This window comes from Triturus cristatus, chromosome 12, assembly GCF_964204655.1.
Source record: "Triturus cristatus chromosome 12, aTriCri1.1, whole genome shotgun sequence".
NCBI classification, from domain to species: domain Eukaryota; kingdom Metazoa; phylum Chordata; class Amphibia; order Caudata; family Salamandridae; genus Triturus; species Triturus cristatus.
The window spans coordinates 793694380-793714043 of record NC_140595.1 but is presented as its reverse complement, the minus strand read 5'-3'; the positions used below and the strand labels follow the sequence as shown (position 1 = coordinate 793714043).

Here is a 19664-nt window from a genome sequence, read left to right as displayed (position 1 = left end):
GACGGAGGTTGACGGGGGCCATAGAAAGACCCAAGGACCAGGCTGTAGTTTTGCTATCCTTGTAGGACTCCAGTACTGAGTCCGCCTTGTCTCAGAAGAGATGAAGCCATCAAAGGGATGTCCAAAAGCGAGGCTTGGACATCCCCTGAAAAGCCAGTTATTCTCAGTCAGGTATGGCGTCATAGGTCAACTGATGAAGAAAAGGCTCTGCCGAGTTGAATTGGTCATGTACAACCCACATCGGATCGTGAACTTGGCTGCATCTCTCCTGTTTGCTATAGCCTGGGAGAGTATGGCCTGAGCCTCCTTCAAACCATGAGTAGCACGTGCGAAACTGAATCCCATGTGCATGGGGGTAACGGCCCAAAAAGCATGCAGTGTTCACAGACTTCAGTGCCAGGCTGGTGAAAGAAAACATTTTTTTCCCTAAGGTGTCCAGTGTGGTACTTTGAAATTTGGGACCGCGTAGGAGGCAGGGCCCTACCCCTGCCTATTCCGGTATTAGCGAACCGCGAATGGCCAATGCGGTATGTACAAGTGCTTTGTATAACGTTTTATCGATAAATGCACTGTGAATACGATATTATGCATTTACTTCGTGGGTTCCATCTTGGAGCGGTGGCCATCTTATGGTTGCCCTCACATAGGCTACACATTACGAACAAGCACAGGCCTTCAGATTACATGTGCTCTCTATTTGACTTCTCTGTGACCTGTGCAGCTTGGCTCCGCTGCCCCAGGTCAGTCCGGTCCCACGAACTCCCAGTCCTACGGCCACCTGTGATTAGCATCAGGGTTTGACACACCATAAAGCCTTTTCATCCCACACAAGCCTCCAGCTAATCTCTTTCACACCTGACTCTTCCTGCTTTATGGCTTGTTTCCCAAACAGGAGGTGCCCGTGTTTATTGGGGTCTGTTGATATCTGATGTGGGATCTGAGCCTTGCTGGGTAAATATTTGTGGGCTGGCTGAACTGGAATGTGGGATGGTCATCATGACTCTGCCTTTTCGTTTGTAATGAATACATGTGAATGACCATATCATAAAACTAGGAATGTGTACCTGAAGCATGATATTTTGTATATAAGGAGAAGGCCGTTTCTGTAAGTTTAAGCAGTCTCCTGAGAACATACATTGTGTTGTACTTCTCGGATACATGTAATTGGTCTGCAGCCAATAAACAAGATCTTTGACTTCACCCAGAAGACTCTGTGTTTCTGTAGGTCTGAAACAGGAAGAACCCGAAGTCTTAGGGTGTGTTCCCCTGCACCGCTGGGTTTTAAAAACCCAGTACTTCACCAGTCACTTGGATTCCACCAGTGGGGTGGTAGGGAATGTGCCAGGATTTACACAGGTCGTGGAGGCTTGGACCACCAAGCTCTCTGGGGTAGGGTGTTGTGTGAGGAAATTGGGGGCCCCTGGTGCTATGGCGGTGGGCAATTATCTTGTTCACAGGAGCCCGTGTTCTGGGCTTGGACCAGGTCAAAAGCAGGACTTCAGTAAAGGCATCATTAGATGGGAAAAGCTGTTCCAAGGGGTCACTCCTGGTTGAAGCACCTCTGTCAAGCACTGAGGGTAGGCTAAGTTTCAGTACATCGGCTGCCCATCTTACCACCATAGCAAAAGAAGCTCTCTCCTCCGTAGCCACGGTAGGAGGAGGGACCATGCCAGTATCTGGGGAGGAGCCCAGTTCACTAGAGTCCACCAATTCCTCACACCAGTCCTTGTTGGGGTCTAGGGCTGGTATTCCTCAGGGTCCAGTGACCCCTCCCAATCTTCCTCAAGTCCTAGCCCATAGGAATAGGGCTCAGGCTCCAGTTTTGAGGGTATGACTCCAGTCCGCACTGGAGTTGGCATCAGACGATGCCCCTCTGGCTCCATGTTGGAGTCAAGTATGAGGGTGGCTCTGCCAGGGGGTGCAGGGAGCATCGACACCGTCATCAGGGATGGTTGAGACTGCATGGTGCCAGTCCAGATCCATCCAAGGGGTCCAACTGGCGCAGGAAGAGGACCCACCAGCAGGGAATCAGTAGGGGCCCCTCCCAACCCCATGGGGCACGAAGGTCACCCAGCAAATGAGATGCATGGCCTAATAAAACTCGAGGAGTTGGGCAGGAGTTGCTCCAGTTCCAAGAAACTCTTAGGGAGGTGTGGAGCCGGCCCAGGCAAAGGCTCAACCACAGACCCAGGCCTCGAATGACAACGCTCGCTTGTCTCATCAGATGACTTTGAAGGACAGGGTGAAGTCAAGGACCTCTTCGACTTCTTGGTCTTTTTCTTTTTGTGGGACTTACCCGAACGCCTGGACGACTTAAACTATGATGAAAATCGATGGCTCTGCTCTTCCTCTCAAATAGGATTGAGACAGTCATGCCATTACATGTCGAACGGCCAGTAGCTTGATGGATTGCTCCGAGAAGGGCTTTGGGTGCATGGCGTGGCAGTCGATGCAGGTCTTCACGCTATGGTTGCACTTGAGGTACCAGAGACAAACAACAGGCGGGTCTGTCACCGACATGTCAGGGAGAGGCACGGAGGGCTCGAAGACCGCTTTTCTAGTGGACATACTCACCACACCAGGAGAAAAATCTCAAAAGACTGACAGGTTGAAAAAGGGTCAGTCACAAAGTGACTGGGGGTAGCTCCTTCCAGATCTGCATTGATTGGCGCAGAAAGAAAATAACTGACAGCGCGCTGGGGTGACGCCTATATGGGCACCGAGCACGTCACTTCCTTTGTGGGCGATGCCATGTAGAGCCGGAAACGTCTGCAGAACAAAAGGAGAGGGGCCCCCCTTAACCAAAGGGACAGGATGCCAAATTGACAACCAGTCAAAAGTAAACAGCTCCTTTTGGATGTGTTTAAATAAATAACAGATTTTTTTGTCATTAGGACCAAAATCAATGTCTATGATGTTTTCCCCTTATAGTAAGATTACATTTATTGTTGGTTCTAGGATTGTTTATTTCTGATTTTAAGATAAATTTGGGTGTGGATTTGAATTTGTACATAAAAGATACAATTGTATGGATACATTTGTTTTGCACATATTTATTGCAACATTGAGTGTGCTTCAATGAGATTTCCCAAAAAGTTTTTTAAAATAAAATTGTATATTTGATTATGATTCTGAATAGTACTTCTTGGTGATATTGGTACATTTTGGATGAATGGTTGTGTGAATTGAAATCAGGTTTTTATTTAAACCCATACAAAGGGAATGGTTTACTTTTGACTGGGAGCCGAACAGCGTCACCTACTGATTCGTAGGGATACGGCTCACAAAAAATTTCTGGATCCAGTCTGAAGCTTGGGGGTAATTCTAAGGTAGAAAATCTGTGGCTAGTAGGCTATCAGATTACATCCACTTTCATGTTGTTAAGTCAGGTTTTAGTTAGTTCTTGCCTTCTGTTCTTTTAGAGGAGTGAGTAGTCTGGATTGGAGGGGTAAAGCTTCAGGTAGATGCTGGGTTGGCTGGATTCAGTGCAAGCTGCATTTGATAATTGGATACCTGGAACAGAGAGAACATTCAACTATACATGTGCCATTAGCAGATTGGTGACTTTTTAAGCTGTTTAGCGGACTATACTCCCAATGAACTCCATATAAAGGTTCATGATCATCTGGAACTCCGTAGATGATGGGATTTGTCTGGGACCTAGTGGTGCTAATGTGAACAAATTGGGGTTTGGTTGGATAGGTAATAGAAGAACCAGGGAAGGACATTCAAGATTTCAGGGTGTGGATGAGTGTGGGGTGGTCAATGGTGCCAAAGGCAGATGAGAGGTTCAGTAATATCAGGAGCAGGAGGTAATTTGTATCTGTGGTCAGGAGAGTGTGGTCTAAGATTTGCAAGACAGCTGCCTCCATGCTGCAGTGTACTCTGCAGTTGGACTGATAGTTGTCAATAGATGGGGGGGCATTGATGTGATCCTGAAGATGTGCATAGACTTTTTTTTTATGACAGTGACGGTTGAAGGTTAGAGGATTACTGTGCAGATAGTCGGCTAGGTCATTAGGGCCTTTTGTGTTTTAAAACATTTTTTATTAAAGAGGGGGAGGATCTGGCCTGTCTTAAGAGCTTCAGGAAAGATGCCTTGAGTGAGGAAGACAATGATGAAGGCAATTAGGTGTGAGAGTGTTTCTTGAGGGAGGGCTTTGATGAAGTTATGACATCTTTGTAGTGTTGTCTTTGAGGAAGTTGAGGATGTCAGTGAGAGACACGTTTGAAGGACGATGACCACTGTGATAAGCAGTGTGGGTGTCAGTAGAAATAGCCCTGATGTGGTCAATGTCTGTATTTTTACATTCAAGAAGTAGTTGCTGGCATTACATTAACTTCTAGATTGTGGAATAGGGGCTGGTGCATAGCATTGCTCCCTTTTTGAATATGTGCCAGACTGGATACAGAAATGTTTCAGCAGTACTTCTGCACACCAGTATGTGGCACAGGGCAGCTTCACACTGTTGCTGTTCTGCTCCAGAAATGATGTGCAAGCCCAATATAGGCACCACTCCTGCTTGCTGACGTCAGCTGCTTTCAAGACTGTCCGCACCTCCAGACGCAGAATCCCAGCAGCAAATTGCCTTTGACCCGTGTACAGATTCCTAGACTTATTAATGGATAGAGCCCAAATCTGTGAACAGGGAGGGTCGGTGATGAATCTGCGGTTGGATAGCATCTCATCCTACCAGAAAGATTGTTACGTAAGGTAAGTAACTTGTTCTTCTGATAGAGACTTCTAAACACAGATTCCCAATCTTTTAAATAGATATGAAAGGAGTACCTACATGGAGGTGGGGTTGTGAATGGACTCAAACTAAAATGTCCTGTAGGACCAAGTGGGTGAAATGTCCCACTCGGCAAACCTGGCTGTCCATACAGGAATCCTTTATGAACATATAGAATAATGCCAATGTACTTGCCAGGCAGATGTCGAGAACAGAAACTATGTGTGGACGCAGTGGTAGCAGCTTTGGCCTTGGTGGGATGAGCTTGCAGTCCTTCTGGAAGCTTGTTTTTGGCCAATCCAGTGGGAGATGGCCCTTTTCTAAATAGGCTTGCCTTTTTTTGCTCCTGTGAACCCCACAAATAGCTGATCATCCAACCGGTGTTCTCTGGTATGATCAGTGTAAAACCTCAGTGCTCCTATGTGGTCTAAGAAACGGAGTCACTCCTTCAAGGGGTGAGGTGGAACAAAGAATGCCAGCAAGGTGATATTTTGACAGTAAAAGAATGATCGCATCCACAAAATCAGTTTGACTGGGAAGAAAGAGGTGTAAGGTGCATGGATACAGAGAGCTTGAAGCTCACTCACTCGGCACACCAATATTATATGGGAACATGAAATACTGTCTTGAGGGTGAGAAGCCGTAAAGGACAGCTGTGAAGTGGCTCAAATGGAGTACACATCAAATATGTGAGGAACAAGTTAAGAACCCATTGCAATACCAGATGGCAGAGGTTTTATCCGTGAATACCTGTACCAGCCTCCCTTTGACAGATGGAAGGAAACCTTTCAACAGAAAGCGGATGGCCTTCAGATCCAGGATTATGATATGGAGCCAGGACTCCACCGGTGATCAGAAGCCTCTGATGTCCAACTTTTTCAGGTGGCCTACCCAGCACAGAACTGATGCATCCATCACCACTGCCAGCTCGGGAGAGGGGACTGTCATATTCTTTTGCATTTTTGACGAAATATGGATGTGGTCAGAGGTCCCCTTGACGTTGGGCCGGCTGACACTTAAGATCCTACTGCTTAGCTCGCATATACCATGTAGCGTGTCTGGCAAGCAGGATGCCGGAGGCTATCAATTCCAGCTACCTCAGAGTCAACCTCGGTAAGATGCAGGACAGAGGCTGAAAGATTAGGATCATTGCCTGAATGTCCTGGACTCTACTATCTGGGGGAAGGCACAAAATCAAACCATGTCCAGAATAGATACGATAAAGAGGAGCATCTGAGGAGTCAGGTGCACACTGATAGTGACGAGAGGTTCGCCATAGTCTGGAGGTGGATGTGACTGCCTGGGACGAGCCTGCCTCCATCAGCCAGTCGAGGTACGGAAAGACAGGGACCCTTGAACTCCGAAGCGGTGCTTCTGCCACTGCCATCACTTTTGTGAACACCCAAGGGGCACTGGTGACACCAAAGGGGAACACAGCAAACAAAGTCCTGCAGGTCCAACACCACCATACAGACACCAGAGTAGAGGGCAGCCACTATCTGGGCCAGGGTGAGGATCTTTAATTTGTCCTACCGGAGGAAGGCATTGAGTATGCAGGTCTAAAATAGGACCACGTCCTCTGTTCTTCTTTGGCACCAGAACGAAGATGGAATAACAACCACGACCCAATTCTGGGATAAGCACCCTCTCGACAGCCCCTTTGACCAAAAAGGCTTGCACCTCCTAGCATTAGATGGACAGTTGGGCCTCCTTCAGCCATTCTATGGAAGATGTGGCGGAGTGACTTTGAAGGGTAGGATGTACCCTTACAGCTTGAATCCAACCGCATGGTTGTTCTCCACGACCGACATGCTAAAGGGGTCTGGCGGGTGGGGCAGTGGAGGGGGGGTATGTGGATGGAGGTAGACCAACTGGGGCAATGTCCCCGACTGGGGGTCAGTGGGTGACATGGTCTCAGCTGTGAAACTGCTGCGCATGTTGGAGTTTGAAGTGACTGTTAGTATGAGGTACCCCTCCGAAACTACGTAAGAAATGAGAAGATTGAAACAGCTGGCGAGGCAGGACAGATAGGCCCAGCGAGCGTGCTTACTTAGAAGCACTCCACAGCGGAGTCAGCCTTGTCTCCAAAGAGGCAAGTTTCATCAAAGGGCCTGTTCATAACGGATGACTGGACATCACTTGAAAAATCTGTTGACCACAACCAGGCGTGCTGATGAATGGCGATATCAGTGCCAATAGCTCGCATGATCAAATCCGTGGTATCAAAGCAACAATGGATCATGAATTTGACAGCACCACAGCCTTACCATATGGCTTCCGTTATATAAGGGTTAAGGTTTTCCTGGACACCCGGCAGAACTTGAGCAATTGAATCCCAGAGAGCGGGGGAATAGTAGCCCATCAGGCAACGGCAATTAACTGACCAGAGGGCCAAACCAGTGGAAGAAAATACTGTCTTCCCCAGTGGCCTCCACTCTCTTAGACTCTTTATCTGGAGGTGTATTCGGGAAAGTATTCAGATTTGTGCGACTGGTTAATCAATCAGGATTTATTAAGTGTAGGTGATCAGCCGATAGGGTATCCAGGCGCTTGCAGGCCCTGGAGGCTTATTCGAACTGCCAGGTCCTGAGGGCCATTCAGAATTCCAGAAGTGGAAGCTTGCAACACAAAGGTCCATGAAGAGGGGTGCCAAGACAAAAAGGCAGGATTATCAGGGCAGACCGGTGGAGCCTCGCAATTTGGCGATTTACTAGGGCCCAGAACAAGGTTTAGCCCAGTCCCCCAAGAGGGTATCTATGAGTGTCTCATTAAAAGTTAGAAAGGGCACCATAACAGTTTGCTCTGACTCAAGTACTTCGGTCAGGACATTGGTTTTGAACTCTTAGGTGGGTGGCTGGAAAACTTTTGCCACCCTCAACAATGCCATTGCAAAGGAGGCACATTCTTCTGTGGCAAGACCTGGGGATGAGAGAAGGCCAGAATGAGTTATGGTGTCAACAAAACTGGCATTTCTCAGGTCATCATACCAGTTTTCTTCCTGGTAGGGTTTACCAATCTCATCTCCTGCTTTGTAGTCAATATCGGAATCAGTCCCCAAAAGGAAATGGAGTGTATGGGATTTGCCTTGCAGAAGTGGGATGCTAAGTGGATCAGAAGAAAGTTGTGAATCAACAGTGATAGTGTGTGGCCTTGGTTGACATCGAAGCAGTGCCAATCCAGAGTCTGAAAGCATAGCGGACACCTCATCCTCCAGTGTCAGTGGAGTCAGCATCGACGTTACAGGAACCGATGTAGATTGTGGAGCCAGATTTGGAGAAAGTACAGGCACCAGGAGAGGCCCAGTGATAAGTTCAGAGGATCAAACTAGTGCAGAGGAAAAACCCACCCGCAGTATCCCAGGTTGAAGGATTTATGGCTACCGGAGGACCTCAGGCATGCCGAAGGGAATCGGAAGTGATCCTAAGCACCAGAGCATGGCCTCGCGGAACTCTTCAATCCAATCTATCTTGGGGTCACAAAAAGGCCCTGAAAACTTAGGTTGTGTTGGAACAAGTTGCAGGATGGACTCCCACCAATTTCAGGAACAAGATTAAGCATGGTGACCCCCTAGCCCCTTCTCAGAAGTACGAGAGTGGCAGGAAGGGGCCAAGTCCCGCTTGGATTACGTTTTTCTTCGACTCACCTGAAGATTTGGAGCGAGATAATGAACGACCTCAGGATCGACTACTGAACCAGGAACAGGACCAAGGCTGACCCTTGGACTTGGACCGGTCTCGACATGGAGTCTTCTGGTGCTTGGCGGAGTAGAGTTTTGCCTTGTGGCCTTTGGATTCATCGATGCAAAGTCACAGCAGGCCCTAGAGTTCTGACTCAACCCTAGGCACTACACGCAAACCTGATGAGGATTTGTCACAGGCATTTGCTTGCAACAGTCCATACAAGGTTTGAAACCTGTCATTTTGGGTGGTCACATTTCCCTTGCACACTTCAAACTTTTGAGGTAATATTTCCGAAGAGATGCGAGGTAATGCATCCAGTGGCGTGGAATGACAGGAACTGACATCTGCGCACTGAAGCGGTGCCTATATTTGCCCTGCACGTCATTTTTGGACCAAAGCGCAGTCGGTGTGGAGCCACATGGTGTCCCCTACTGGCCCACAGAGGTACTACTCAAAGGTTTCCGGCCAGGCCAGGAAATGTGTCACCAGTTCCAGCACATTTATGTGTGAGAATACTTCCTTTGCTTTCCATAATCTCCTGTTGTGGAGTTCTACCATGTGCGCCCCCATCCAGTGTGGGGTGCATCCATGGTGATGGTCACCATTGGTGTAGTGTTACAGGAACGGTCTCCCCATTGCTATGATGTTCCCTTTCCATTTCATCTCTTCCTGTACATTTTGTGTTACAACCACTACATCATACCAACTTCTGTTTGGTGGTGACAAAAACGATTTTGGACCCATTCTTGAATGGGTCCATTCATATGTAGCCTTGCACAGGGAATCAGTGGGATGCAGGAGGCCATTACGCCCATAATTTCCCCCACTGTCGGAGTCTGCTCTTTCGGTAATGGTAAGCTTGTTCTGTTAGTGCTTGGATTCTCATGGTTGTGGGGAAGGCCCTTGCCTGCACTGTGATGATCCTTGTTCCTAGAATATTTTTTCTCTCTACAGTTATGGTGGGGATTTCTCCAGGTTTAATGTAAACTCTAGTCTGTAGCAGGTCTATGACCGTCTCGGTGCTCCAGGTAGGGAAATATATGTAACTCCTTTCTTCTCAGGCAAACCTCTACTGCTGTAGGCATGCCAAAGGAAGTGCTGCTAAAGGAAGCACCTTGAACTGATAGTGACCTTGGATTATGAGAAAGCACAACTTTGTGTTTGTTGTTGATAGATATGTGCAAGTTGGAGTTTTTGAGTTCTTCTGTAGCCATAAAGTCTTTCCCCACAGCCTCCTGTAGTCTTGTCATTTTGAACTTCTTTATGAATTTGCTTAGGAAGCAATGATCCAGAATTGGGCATAGTGTTTTGTGAGGGTTTGCTACCAGAAAGTATGCCGAGTAGTTTCCCAGGCTGACTTCTGCTGTTGGTAACCTTTCTATTGTCTGTTTCAGCAGGAGCTTCACTGACTTCTGTGCCAGACAGATTTCCTTATCCGTGTGTGATCTTTTATTTGGGCTTATGCTTGGAAGTGTTCTTAATAGTTCTATGCAATTACTGTGCTGAATGATGAGGAGTATCCATTTGTCTGATATGACTTCCCTTAGTCTTGTAGGAACCCCCCTATTCAGCCCCCTGATGGTTTTATGTGGCTGGGCTGATGCCACGTAGAGGCACTCTGCTTGCTTTTCTGAAGAACTGGCACCTTGACCTCCCCAAAAGGGCTGGACTGTGGAGAACTGCCACTGATTTAGCGTTGCTTGCTAGGCCCTTCTTGCTGGTAGGTTGTTTATGGTGTTGACAGACACCAGTAGCTAAATGTGTTTGCTAAGGGTTGTCCCCGTGACCAACTGCCTGCTTGCCATATCTGTGGCATCCAGTGCCAGCTTCACAGAAGTGTTTGCAATAGTTTTCCCTCCTCTATGAGATAGGGCCACCCTCTTTTTAGGTCTCGCCTACGCAGCGCGCATGCGCTGCATAGTAGATCCTTTAGCCATTGCTCTGCTCTTTTTGGAAGCACACACTTGTGCTTGGGGCGGCATCCACCTTGCGGGAGCGAGCAGGGGGGCGCAAGACAAGCACGAGTATGTGCTTCCAAAAAGAGCAGACTGCGCGCGCAAGCACCACTCCTGGGCTTGTTTGTGCCTGTAGCCCAGCAGATTGCCGTAACCTCCGCAGGCCTCCATTATGAATTTGACAATTGTTCTGGCTTCTTTTCAGCCCATTATTCTCCAGACTCAAGCGGCGCATTGCCTTTTCAGACTCCAGAACGTGTGATTTTTAAACTTTATTTTTAACTTTTGCTTCAGACGTACATGCATTAGCCTATGATACAATCAATATTGCACACACTGGTTATTCTTCCTAATGGAACGGGCCATCTCAAAACAATTGAGGCGAGGCACATATTTTGTGCCATTATGTGTGCACAATCCTTCAGACCTGCTGAAGAAGTACTGTACCGCTTCCCGTCGATGGTTCCTGTCCCCCTCAGGAGGGGCAGTAGAGGTGACTGCCTATCCTTACAAGCTGCCCTGCTTTTACTAATGACGCTAATATCACAGTGTAAATGGGCAGCTCGGCCTAGGCCCAAACGTAAAAATAAACAACTGTTGTGGCCAGCAGCCTGGAAGGCTTGTGGGGTGAACGCGCTTCTGCTGGGGAGCAGAAGTTATCCAGCAGACCACGTGACCCCTCTCTCCTGCATGAAAACATTTGTTAAGCATCTCTGTGTGACATGCAGTACGTTAAACTGGATATGTGGATTTAAATAAATGAGTTGCTCTATAAAGTCATGCATTTCATGAAAGCGAAACCTGATCTATTTGAGGGAAGTTGGTTGCAAGGTCTAACTCTCGTGCAGGGTTAAGGGAGGTGCTGACCTCCCACAGAGATTTTGCTGAAACAACAAGTAATTCACGCCGAGAAAGAGCAAAGTGTTCTCTCGCCCCAGTAAAGGCAGATTTTATTTGGTATTCGGCATTTACGTAGCGCACCGTCACTAATAATATTACGTCATAGTGCTTTCTGTTGTCTGGAGGTGGCCTTCTAAACACTTCACAGTCACCATTCCAGGCCACAGTCGGAATAGGTTTGTGGGGATGTGCTGTAGGGTGAAGGATGCCCTCTCTTACGAGCGTCAGAATTAATTGGTTTTTTAAGTGCTTGGGGATGTGCCAGAGATACAACTGCAAATCAGACACAGGCCTTTGACCGATTCTTGCAGCAAAAGGCGATGCAGTTTGAGCATCAGACATATGATCTCTGTGGGGCAGATCAGCTGCCAACCTCCCACCACCATTCTTTGCTTTTCGTAAATGTTTAGGTCTGGCGTTAGCCACAACATTTTCCTTTTTAATATATATACATATACTTACAAGTGCTTTCAATCAGCCTTCGTTATCCCTTGGCCTGCTGTAGTGTCACTCACATTTTCCTCCCGCCGATCACAGCGTGCAGCATGGGGTATAGGATCCGCCCACTGAAGCCATTCGCTTACTTAGTGTGAATGACGGGATCTGTCCTTGCACAGTGTGCACATCCGTGCAATAGACCGTCCCCTTCAATGCCAGGAAATACTTGTGCAGTATGTGCGGTTACATAAAAAAAAATAAGACACCCTTTTCACTTTTAAACCATGGTTGTTTGCCGAAAATGCTTGCTTTCGTACAAAAACCAGTCCCAAACAGAATAAGCGTTGGCATGCTAAAAGGCCAGCAACCTACACCCATTGTCTTGGCTAGTGCTAGTTGCAAATGTTTAACAATTGCAAAATACTGGATTAACAACTGATCCAACAATATTATTACGAATATTTGGTAGGGCAAAATCAATAACCTCTGTTTTGCAGCGCGGAATGTAGCCATGTGTTTTTTCTCGTCCAGATTTTAATTTTTGAAAGTCAGCTGTAGTGTTTATCCTGGTCCCCGTGACAAGTGGGTATTATCTCCATATTACTGAAAAGCCAACTCATGATAACTGGTCATGTCCGCTAGGGTCACACACGGATGTTAAATGTGCAACGCTACACACGGATGTTAAATGTGCAACGCTACTATGGTGATCCATGGCGACCTTGGGAATGTGCCCATTTTCTCAACTATGTAGGGTGTCCAGATATACAAGCATTGGCATAGCCAATAGGGCTTGCCTTTGGGACCTTATAAGTGTTTAGCTATGCAACAGTTGAGGTTGTTGCACCAAGGATATTGTGCTGGATAACTAAACACTTATAAGGTCCCAAAGGCGAGACCTATTGGCTATGCCAATGCTTGTTTGGTATTGCTCTAGGGGAGTTTCATTAGTTCCTCAATGCCCTCCCATTGTTGATGGGGGTAGCAATTTATCAGTGTTAGAATTTGTAATCTTCCATTGAGTTACTGCACCTTTTTCAACCTTTAAGCCCACCATCTCTAACCGATTGCTCTTCTTCTCAGGAGGTGGCTGTGGGGACATTAGCTCTTTTCCTTGCAGTGACCACTATGATGGAATCTGCTGCTGCACTGCCGCTGATATTCAGAAGGTCCTATGATGAGTGTTTAGATATTTTCTTCCCTCTTCAAGTTACTTATTTGCAGCATGCTTGTTCTTTTCTTGTTCTACAATGCTCGACAGCATAGGTAGGTACTGCTACTGCTCTTTGAGGCTAAGATGATATCTGGCTGGAAACAAGCCTGTGGCTTCTCTTCTCAGGCTACACTTCACATACATCTGTGGCAATCTTTACCACCACATTCTACATGGTGAGGTCATCTGGTGGGTACGGTCTCGACGGATGTGATTTGACTCCGCTCTCTTGTGAGTCTGTGTTACCTTATGTTGACCTGCTCACCCTCCTCTGACCTCTTCTCTCCCATTGGTTTTAAAGTGATTCGAAATTCCTAGAGGCATGCATCGAAACCCCTCTTCCGGAGGATTGCTGCAAATTTGACCTCGAGACACCTCTTTAGCTCGGATTCAAGCAAACAGCAGTCTTTCCTTCGATGTCGTCATCATGGCCCGCCTCCTTTGCCCTCATGTTTCTGATCACATTCTGACGTCAACTGTTTGTCAGAGGGACGTCCTCCACTGGGGTCCTTGTTTTGGGACCAATGGGGCTCCTTTTGTTTTGACTTTCCATCGGCTGACAAGGTTGCGGTGATGAGGCAGTCTTATGAGGCTTCAGCGTAGGTTCAAAAGGTTTTTGGGCGTCATCTATGATTTGTTTTGCGCTATCCCTCCTTTTTTTTTAAAACATATTTTATTGCATTTCTTATTTTCATTTACATCATTACAATGTGTACCGCCTGTAGCATATAACACATCCAGTCCTGTATACATTAATCCTTTGCAGTTCTCCGTCACAATCCAGGTATGTTCAACATCGCGATACGGCTGGTGCATTGTCTAACAGTGAGCTAAAAGACGAAGAAACGGGTGGACATTTGTGACGGACATTTTACTGCAATATTAATACTAACTACCCAGAACTCCCCTCTCCCCACTGCGCTATCCCTCCTTATGGTTTTTTTGGGCCACTCCAGCTCAATCTCGTCCACTTCCCCTTCGGCGTCAGATCTTTCTGCCAGTGCCACATGTGTTCTTGACGTTCAACGCTACTCGAGAGCCCGAGCTCTCGAGGGTGAAGGACTCATTTTTCTGTGCATGCATGGTGGCGTAGTATGCCTGCCTATGAATCTCTCTGGTTCAGTTTTTTTGTAACACACTCCAAAGTCTTTGGTCCCTTGGGAAGCAGAGGTTAAAGACCTGAAGGTCAAACTTTCAGTGGCACTTGAGTCCGAATCTAAAGGGTGCATTTTCCATCTCCCTCGACGATTCCAGCCACTTGTCCGCGTATCCTCTCGGTCTCTCACCTACATGATGCATCAACTTTTTTGGTCTTCGGTGCTTTTATTTTTTTTCCTCTTTAGATAATCTCTGTAAACCGTTTTAACCCCACATTTCCGTGATGTTCTGTTGAATGTCCTTGCCTCTTTCAGCATTCACAGAGCTTCAGCTGTTGCTTTCAGACCCAATGGCAGGAAAGAGGATGAGGAGATGGCGACCATGCACAGGGGTTTATGGCGTGCATGTCTGAAGTCACACGAGACTGAATTACCACAAAAGGGGAACAGACTATATACCACCCCCCATAAAAAAAAAAATAAAAAAAAAAAATCTATGCCAAGAAAAGTATGCACGGACCCAACCACTAGATGGTGGAAAAATGCACAGACCGCAAGATCAGAACAGATTCATGCTGCAACATCTCTTTTCATAACACACCACCACATACCACAAGCTTTTTTCTGTAAGAGCATTTATGATTATCATGTGAAAGAACTCTTAATCTGAGTATATTTCAGCTACATGCCCCCATCATTGTCTGAATTGTCAGACTCCAATCTCACTGGCATCCTTGGCTTCTCTCCAAGCCTCATCTCTGACCAAAAGGTCTTCGCCCTAGGGCTCGTACTCCGATACGTTCGCTGTTAGCATGCTCGTTAACAGCAACAAAGCAAGGTCCATTCCTCCTTCGGAATTCATCCACTCTCACCGTTCTTATTCTCAAATAATCCTCTTTGCCCTACTGCCACTCTCGCTAGCTGCGTTTTGAAATCCTTGCGACTCTGTTACTCCAACCCTAGGCACCTATAGGCACTCTGAGGGGCCTAAAAGGCAACACCCTTGAGCAATAAAAATAAAGTTTGTGTGGGGTGCGTGTCATAAAAGTTCATGCACTGTTTCGATATGCCCCCCTACCTCTGATCTTCCAGCTTTACTATTTCGAAGGACTCAAAACAACACAACAAACATAACATAAAACGTAAGAATTTTTTTTTTTAATGGCGAATCACCATGGAAGAACGTTTCAAACAAGATCTCCTTGGTCAGGGCTTCAATGTTCTGTTACACAATGGCACGTTGTTCTAAATGGACTTCTTCTTTGTGCCTTTTTCTAAGAAAGAAAATCTCCACTGCGCTGAGTGAGCTAGCTTAGCAGCATGAGTCTTTTCAGAGGGTGCTACCACAGCTCAAATGCAAGGTACTTCCTGCTTCGTTAGTATTGAAAACACAGTTTTTTTTAATTCACCTCATTAGCTCAGCACATAAGCAAGTTGATGGTACTGTGAATGGTCGCAGCAGAACGGCAGGAGTTCTCCAATCACAAGAAATAAAATGCACGTGCTTCAGCTATGTTGGTAGGGATCCGTTGTTCAACATTAACTCTCCTTCGAAGTATAATAAAAGTACATAAAAGATACCCTTTAAAAACAGTTTAAGATCAGATACAGTCAATTGATTGCTTTATGCTACTTAAAATCGGGTCTTTGTTGGGAGAGGGAAATGTCTTTCCCTAAATGTGAAATAAAAGTTCAATTTTCTTTTTCTGGCTTAACACAGGGCATATCTGTCCAGTAAGAGTGGGCCAAACAGGTTAGACAGGCAGAATCAATGCGGCATTCCCCCTAAGCCTGGAGGAAGGAATATCTTTCATGATGCATGCCCAGAGGGGATCTGATCACCCACGCTGAGTGTATCTGTCCTCTGTAACTATCCCTTATAAAAATGTACCCTCTTAACATTGATCCCATGATGAATACCCATAAGCAGATCAAGATGCCTCCTTAACATCCTTGGTGCCTGCAAATTTACCAATGCAGACTACCAAGAACAGGCTGCTGTAAATGAAAGGGCCTTCATTACTGTAGAGGTAGCGCACAATAAGCCAATGGATAGATCAGACTGTGTGACAATAAGGAGGACACTTCTATTCCTCTGATGTCATAAGAGGCCACCGCTGCCTGCTGGAAGGCACCCATGTAAAGGGAGTATTCTTCCTAAATAAAGTAAGGAATCTTTGTAAACTATCTTCGTATCATTGGCTAACATGATGAATGGAAGCAGGCTATCCTCATTGCCACTCCAAGTTGGTAGATACAGCAATAACTGAGCACTCTTGCTCAAGTAACAATAAAAACATGAAGGCACGACCAGCAGGCATGAAGACCAAATGTGTCTATGCAGAGTCCAACAGAGGCTGGATCGAAGTCAATTTTCATGACCACAGCAAGGTCCCATATCACGACAGAACTGCAGCACAGAGTCGCCTGTATCCAAGTCTTTGGGCAGTTACTTGTGGTAGAACCTCTGAGTTTGGCCATGTTGAGGAAAAGTATGACGAGGGGCCTGCTGGACTGCTGCCTGAAATCCAGACTACGGGAATAAAGAAGAAGAAAAAAAAGATGACTAACCATCCCAGAAACAGAGTCATTATGAGGGCATACCAGAGACAACGAAAATCTGACAAGATCTTCCAAATCCACATGGAGAGATAACTGAAACATGCTGCTAGCAACGCAAATGTTCTAAGACAAACCCCAAAAAATTACCTTAATTTATATTCTGGAACAGGATATTTTTTTTTGTTTTTAAGCACGGACAAGTAATGTTTGCATTCATTATTTTCATGGCTGTGTTATAGAGAACACAGCATTTCCCAGACAACCAGACTATTATCTCTAATCATGCTGGAATTAATTCCACTTGCCAGGGGGTGCATCCATATTGCCCTGATGAAGATACCGTTTAAAATAACAATGGGACCGAAACCACAAGGAATACAAGTTTTGGATTGGAATTAATAATTTGTGTTGCGAAATGGACTCTAGGATTAATAATGAACTGGTCCATGACTAGCATTTGGTTTTCCTACCAAAAGATTTAAACAAGTGGTGTTAGAATTTATTTTTCCACAACCCATGTGCACCAAGCCTTTTCACTCACTTGGAGCACTTTTTCCTTTGTTGTGATTATTGCCATTTGCCTATCAATATAATTTGAACTGTTTATGGCTGATTTTTTATTTGTTGATTTATCACTTCAATTATACACTCATGAATCCCACAAATAGGTTTAAAGTTTATTGAATAACTCTGAAGGTACATTTGTTTATTTGCTACCGTTTACCCAGGCTCATAAGAATACAGGGGTTCCCCTTGTTACAGTAAAACATTTAATAATGTTGTAACTATCAAATATTGGTAATGCTGTCACTATCAAATATTGGTAATGCTGTCACTATCAAATATTGGTAATGCTGTCACTACCAAATATTGTGCCCTATCACCAATACAATCTGCACGGAGATATTTTTGGGCCTTTCTTGTAACAAATTCAAAACATTAGCAGGTTGACACACGGAGGGAGGATATCTTTTGCCACTAATCTTTAGATTGGGTTCCGTCTCCCCCTTTCTTTGAAAACCAATGCTTTTTCCTTCCTGTTTTATCAAGGTGGATATAATTTATTACCATTTTCCTTCATGTAAAGATGATGGTGCCAAGAACACTGAAACTGTGATTTAGAACGTTTTCCGTAGGATACGTACTGTGTGGGCCTGTTGCGGCGGGGTCCCATGAGTAAAGCTCCCAGGGGAGGCCGGTCTTGTGTACGCCAGTGCAGCCTATAAGCCAGAAAAGAAATTGTTACATCCATCTCAACTGGGTTTCTAAAAATAGAAGACAAGTCCCCAATAGTGGTTGTTGGGTGGCTAAAACTACGGGCATACGTGTGTTAAGAGGAGAGGAACTCAAAATGGCCCTAATTCCCAATCAGCAAAATTGACTGAAGATATTCTCAAGGCGGGCATTTCAATGGAGCACAACTCTCAATGTGGTCTCCTCAATGGGTGGGATTCCAAATTTGCAAGCAGTCAATGCAGCTATTTTTAATAGGTGTTTTTTCCTCAATTAGCTGAACGGGGCATTGATGAGGGGTAAATTCCCCATAGTCAATACAATGACTTTCCCAAGGGATGGACTATCCAATGGATCTGACTTCTAGGATCTTAGTCACAATACAATGGAAAGAGCACTGCACAGATAGTGGCCGATTTAACAGGGAGCCTTGTTTTAAAAAGAAGGCCACCGCACTCACCTATAACCCTTTAGGGCAAATTAAGTATTGAGAGGGAATTCACTATGCTCCTAACCACTGGAGCAGAGTGAACCTCAACAAGGTGGAGAACTAGGGCGGACAGACGCCATGGTGGGAAATGAACCCTTTACCTTGGTTGGCTGCATCTGCACAGTGAGCTGGGGCGCAGGCAGCAGAGCCTGTGTAGCATGAAGGGCTTGAGGGTGCATCGGGCGTAAAGTCGACTGCAACACAAAGAACAACACAGATCACACTGTGAAGGGATGTAGAACACAAAGACTTCTGTAACCAGGAGACACCAGAGCAGGGATGCGTGGATACAAGTGGAAAGTAGAATTAGGAGAGGGAAAGTGTGAAACGGTCTGCCCTGTACAAGCAGTAGGCAATTACAATACAGACTAACATGAGAGTTGTGTGCTAAAGAACCAGGAAGCACAGCTGGGACACTGATGGAAAGGAAGCTACCTTTTCACCTATGGCACTGGGCAATCTAAGATAGAGGCTAAAAGCAGTATCCCTGTCCAACATCAGATATTTAGTGTGAGTTTTTCACTCACATCCCTCTTGTACTGCCAGATCCCTCTTGCTCCAGACTCACTGGACATAAATGACTGACAAATCAGAGGAGCAAAACACATTTGTGCCCAACATAAACATAGTGAAAGAAATTGAAGCCCAGAGCAAATAGGACTCTGCCAGCACTAAGTCGCAGCACCTCACAGACACAGCAGGCTTTAGTGTTCAGGTCTAATCTTTTTTGTTCAGGTCACTGGTTGAGCTTAGAGCTAACTGTTGAGACAGTCATCTGCAAGATGGGTGACTAACAACTTGCAGAATACAAGTCACTATTTGTACCCTTTCCGTCAAACACTTTGGCGCTTCATATCACTTCTATTCTATTAGAGAGGCCGATTACCGTCAAGAATTAATTACCCAGGATTTTTAAGTAGGCCAGATATCTTGAGCCAACAGCCATGAATTAATAATTGGAGAAACTGCCAAATCCAGTACTTGACATATAAGTACATGGATGTATGACACTCATATTTCAAAAGGAGAGCCTTTGTGTTTGTAGTACTCGCGCAGCAACCCAGTGAGTAATGTACGTTTTGGATCCCTGTCTGTTTTGAAATGGGCCACACTTGAAAATTAGGGGCCCAATGAGAATTTGTCAATCCTTTGGTCTGCTCTAGGTAACATTTAAGAGATCCTCTTCAGATCCAGAATGTAAAGGAAGCTTTTCACATCCAAAGATGGACTCTGTAAATGCACAAACAAGATACGAAATGCAGAATGCATGCTAGTAAGAATGCAATGAAAACGATTGAAAACAAAACAGAATTACATCTTCTGGTGGAAGTAACAGCTAAGGCACCAGATTTAGGTTGTGGTA

General features: G+C 45.7%; 1 protein-coding gene across 6 annotated transcripts in view; it reads right to left on the bottom strand.

Moving 5' to 3' along the window:
- Positions 1-15155: 15155 nt before the first annotated feature.
- GPS2 (G protein pathway suppressor 2) overlaps positions 15156-19664 on the bottom strand; it is a 69143-nt gene continuing 64634 nt past the window's right edge. For 4 of the 6 annotated variants that reach the window (XM_085639503.1, XM_085639504.1, XM_085639506.1 and 1 more), the window contains exons 10-12: positions 18403-18495; positions 17724-17798; positions 15156-16549 (exon numbers count right to left, since the gene is read on the bottom strand). In XM_085639503.1, coding sequence (XP_085495629.1) covers positions 16466-16549; positions 17724-17798; positions 18403-18495 — 252 coding nt within the window. In that variant the 3' untranslated portion in view covers positions 15156-16465. The remainder of the gene's footprint in view (positions 16550-17723; positions 17799-18402; positions 18496-19664) is intronic. The other 2 variants (XM_085639508.1, XM_085639507.1) reach the window with 1 other exon arrangement.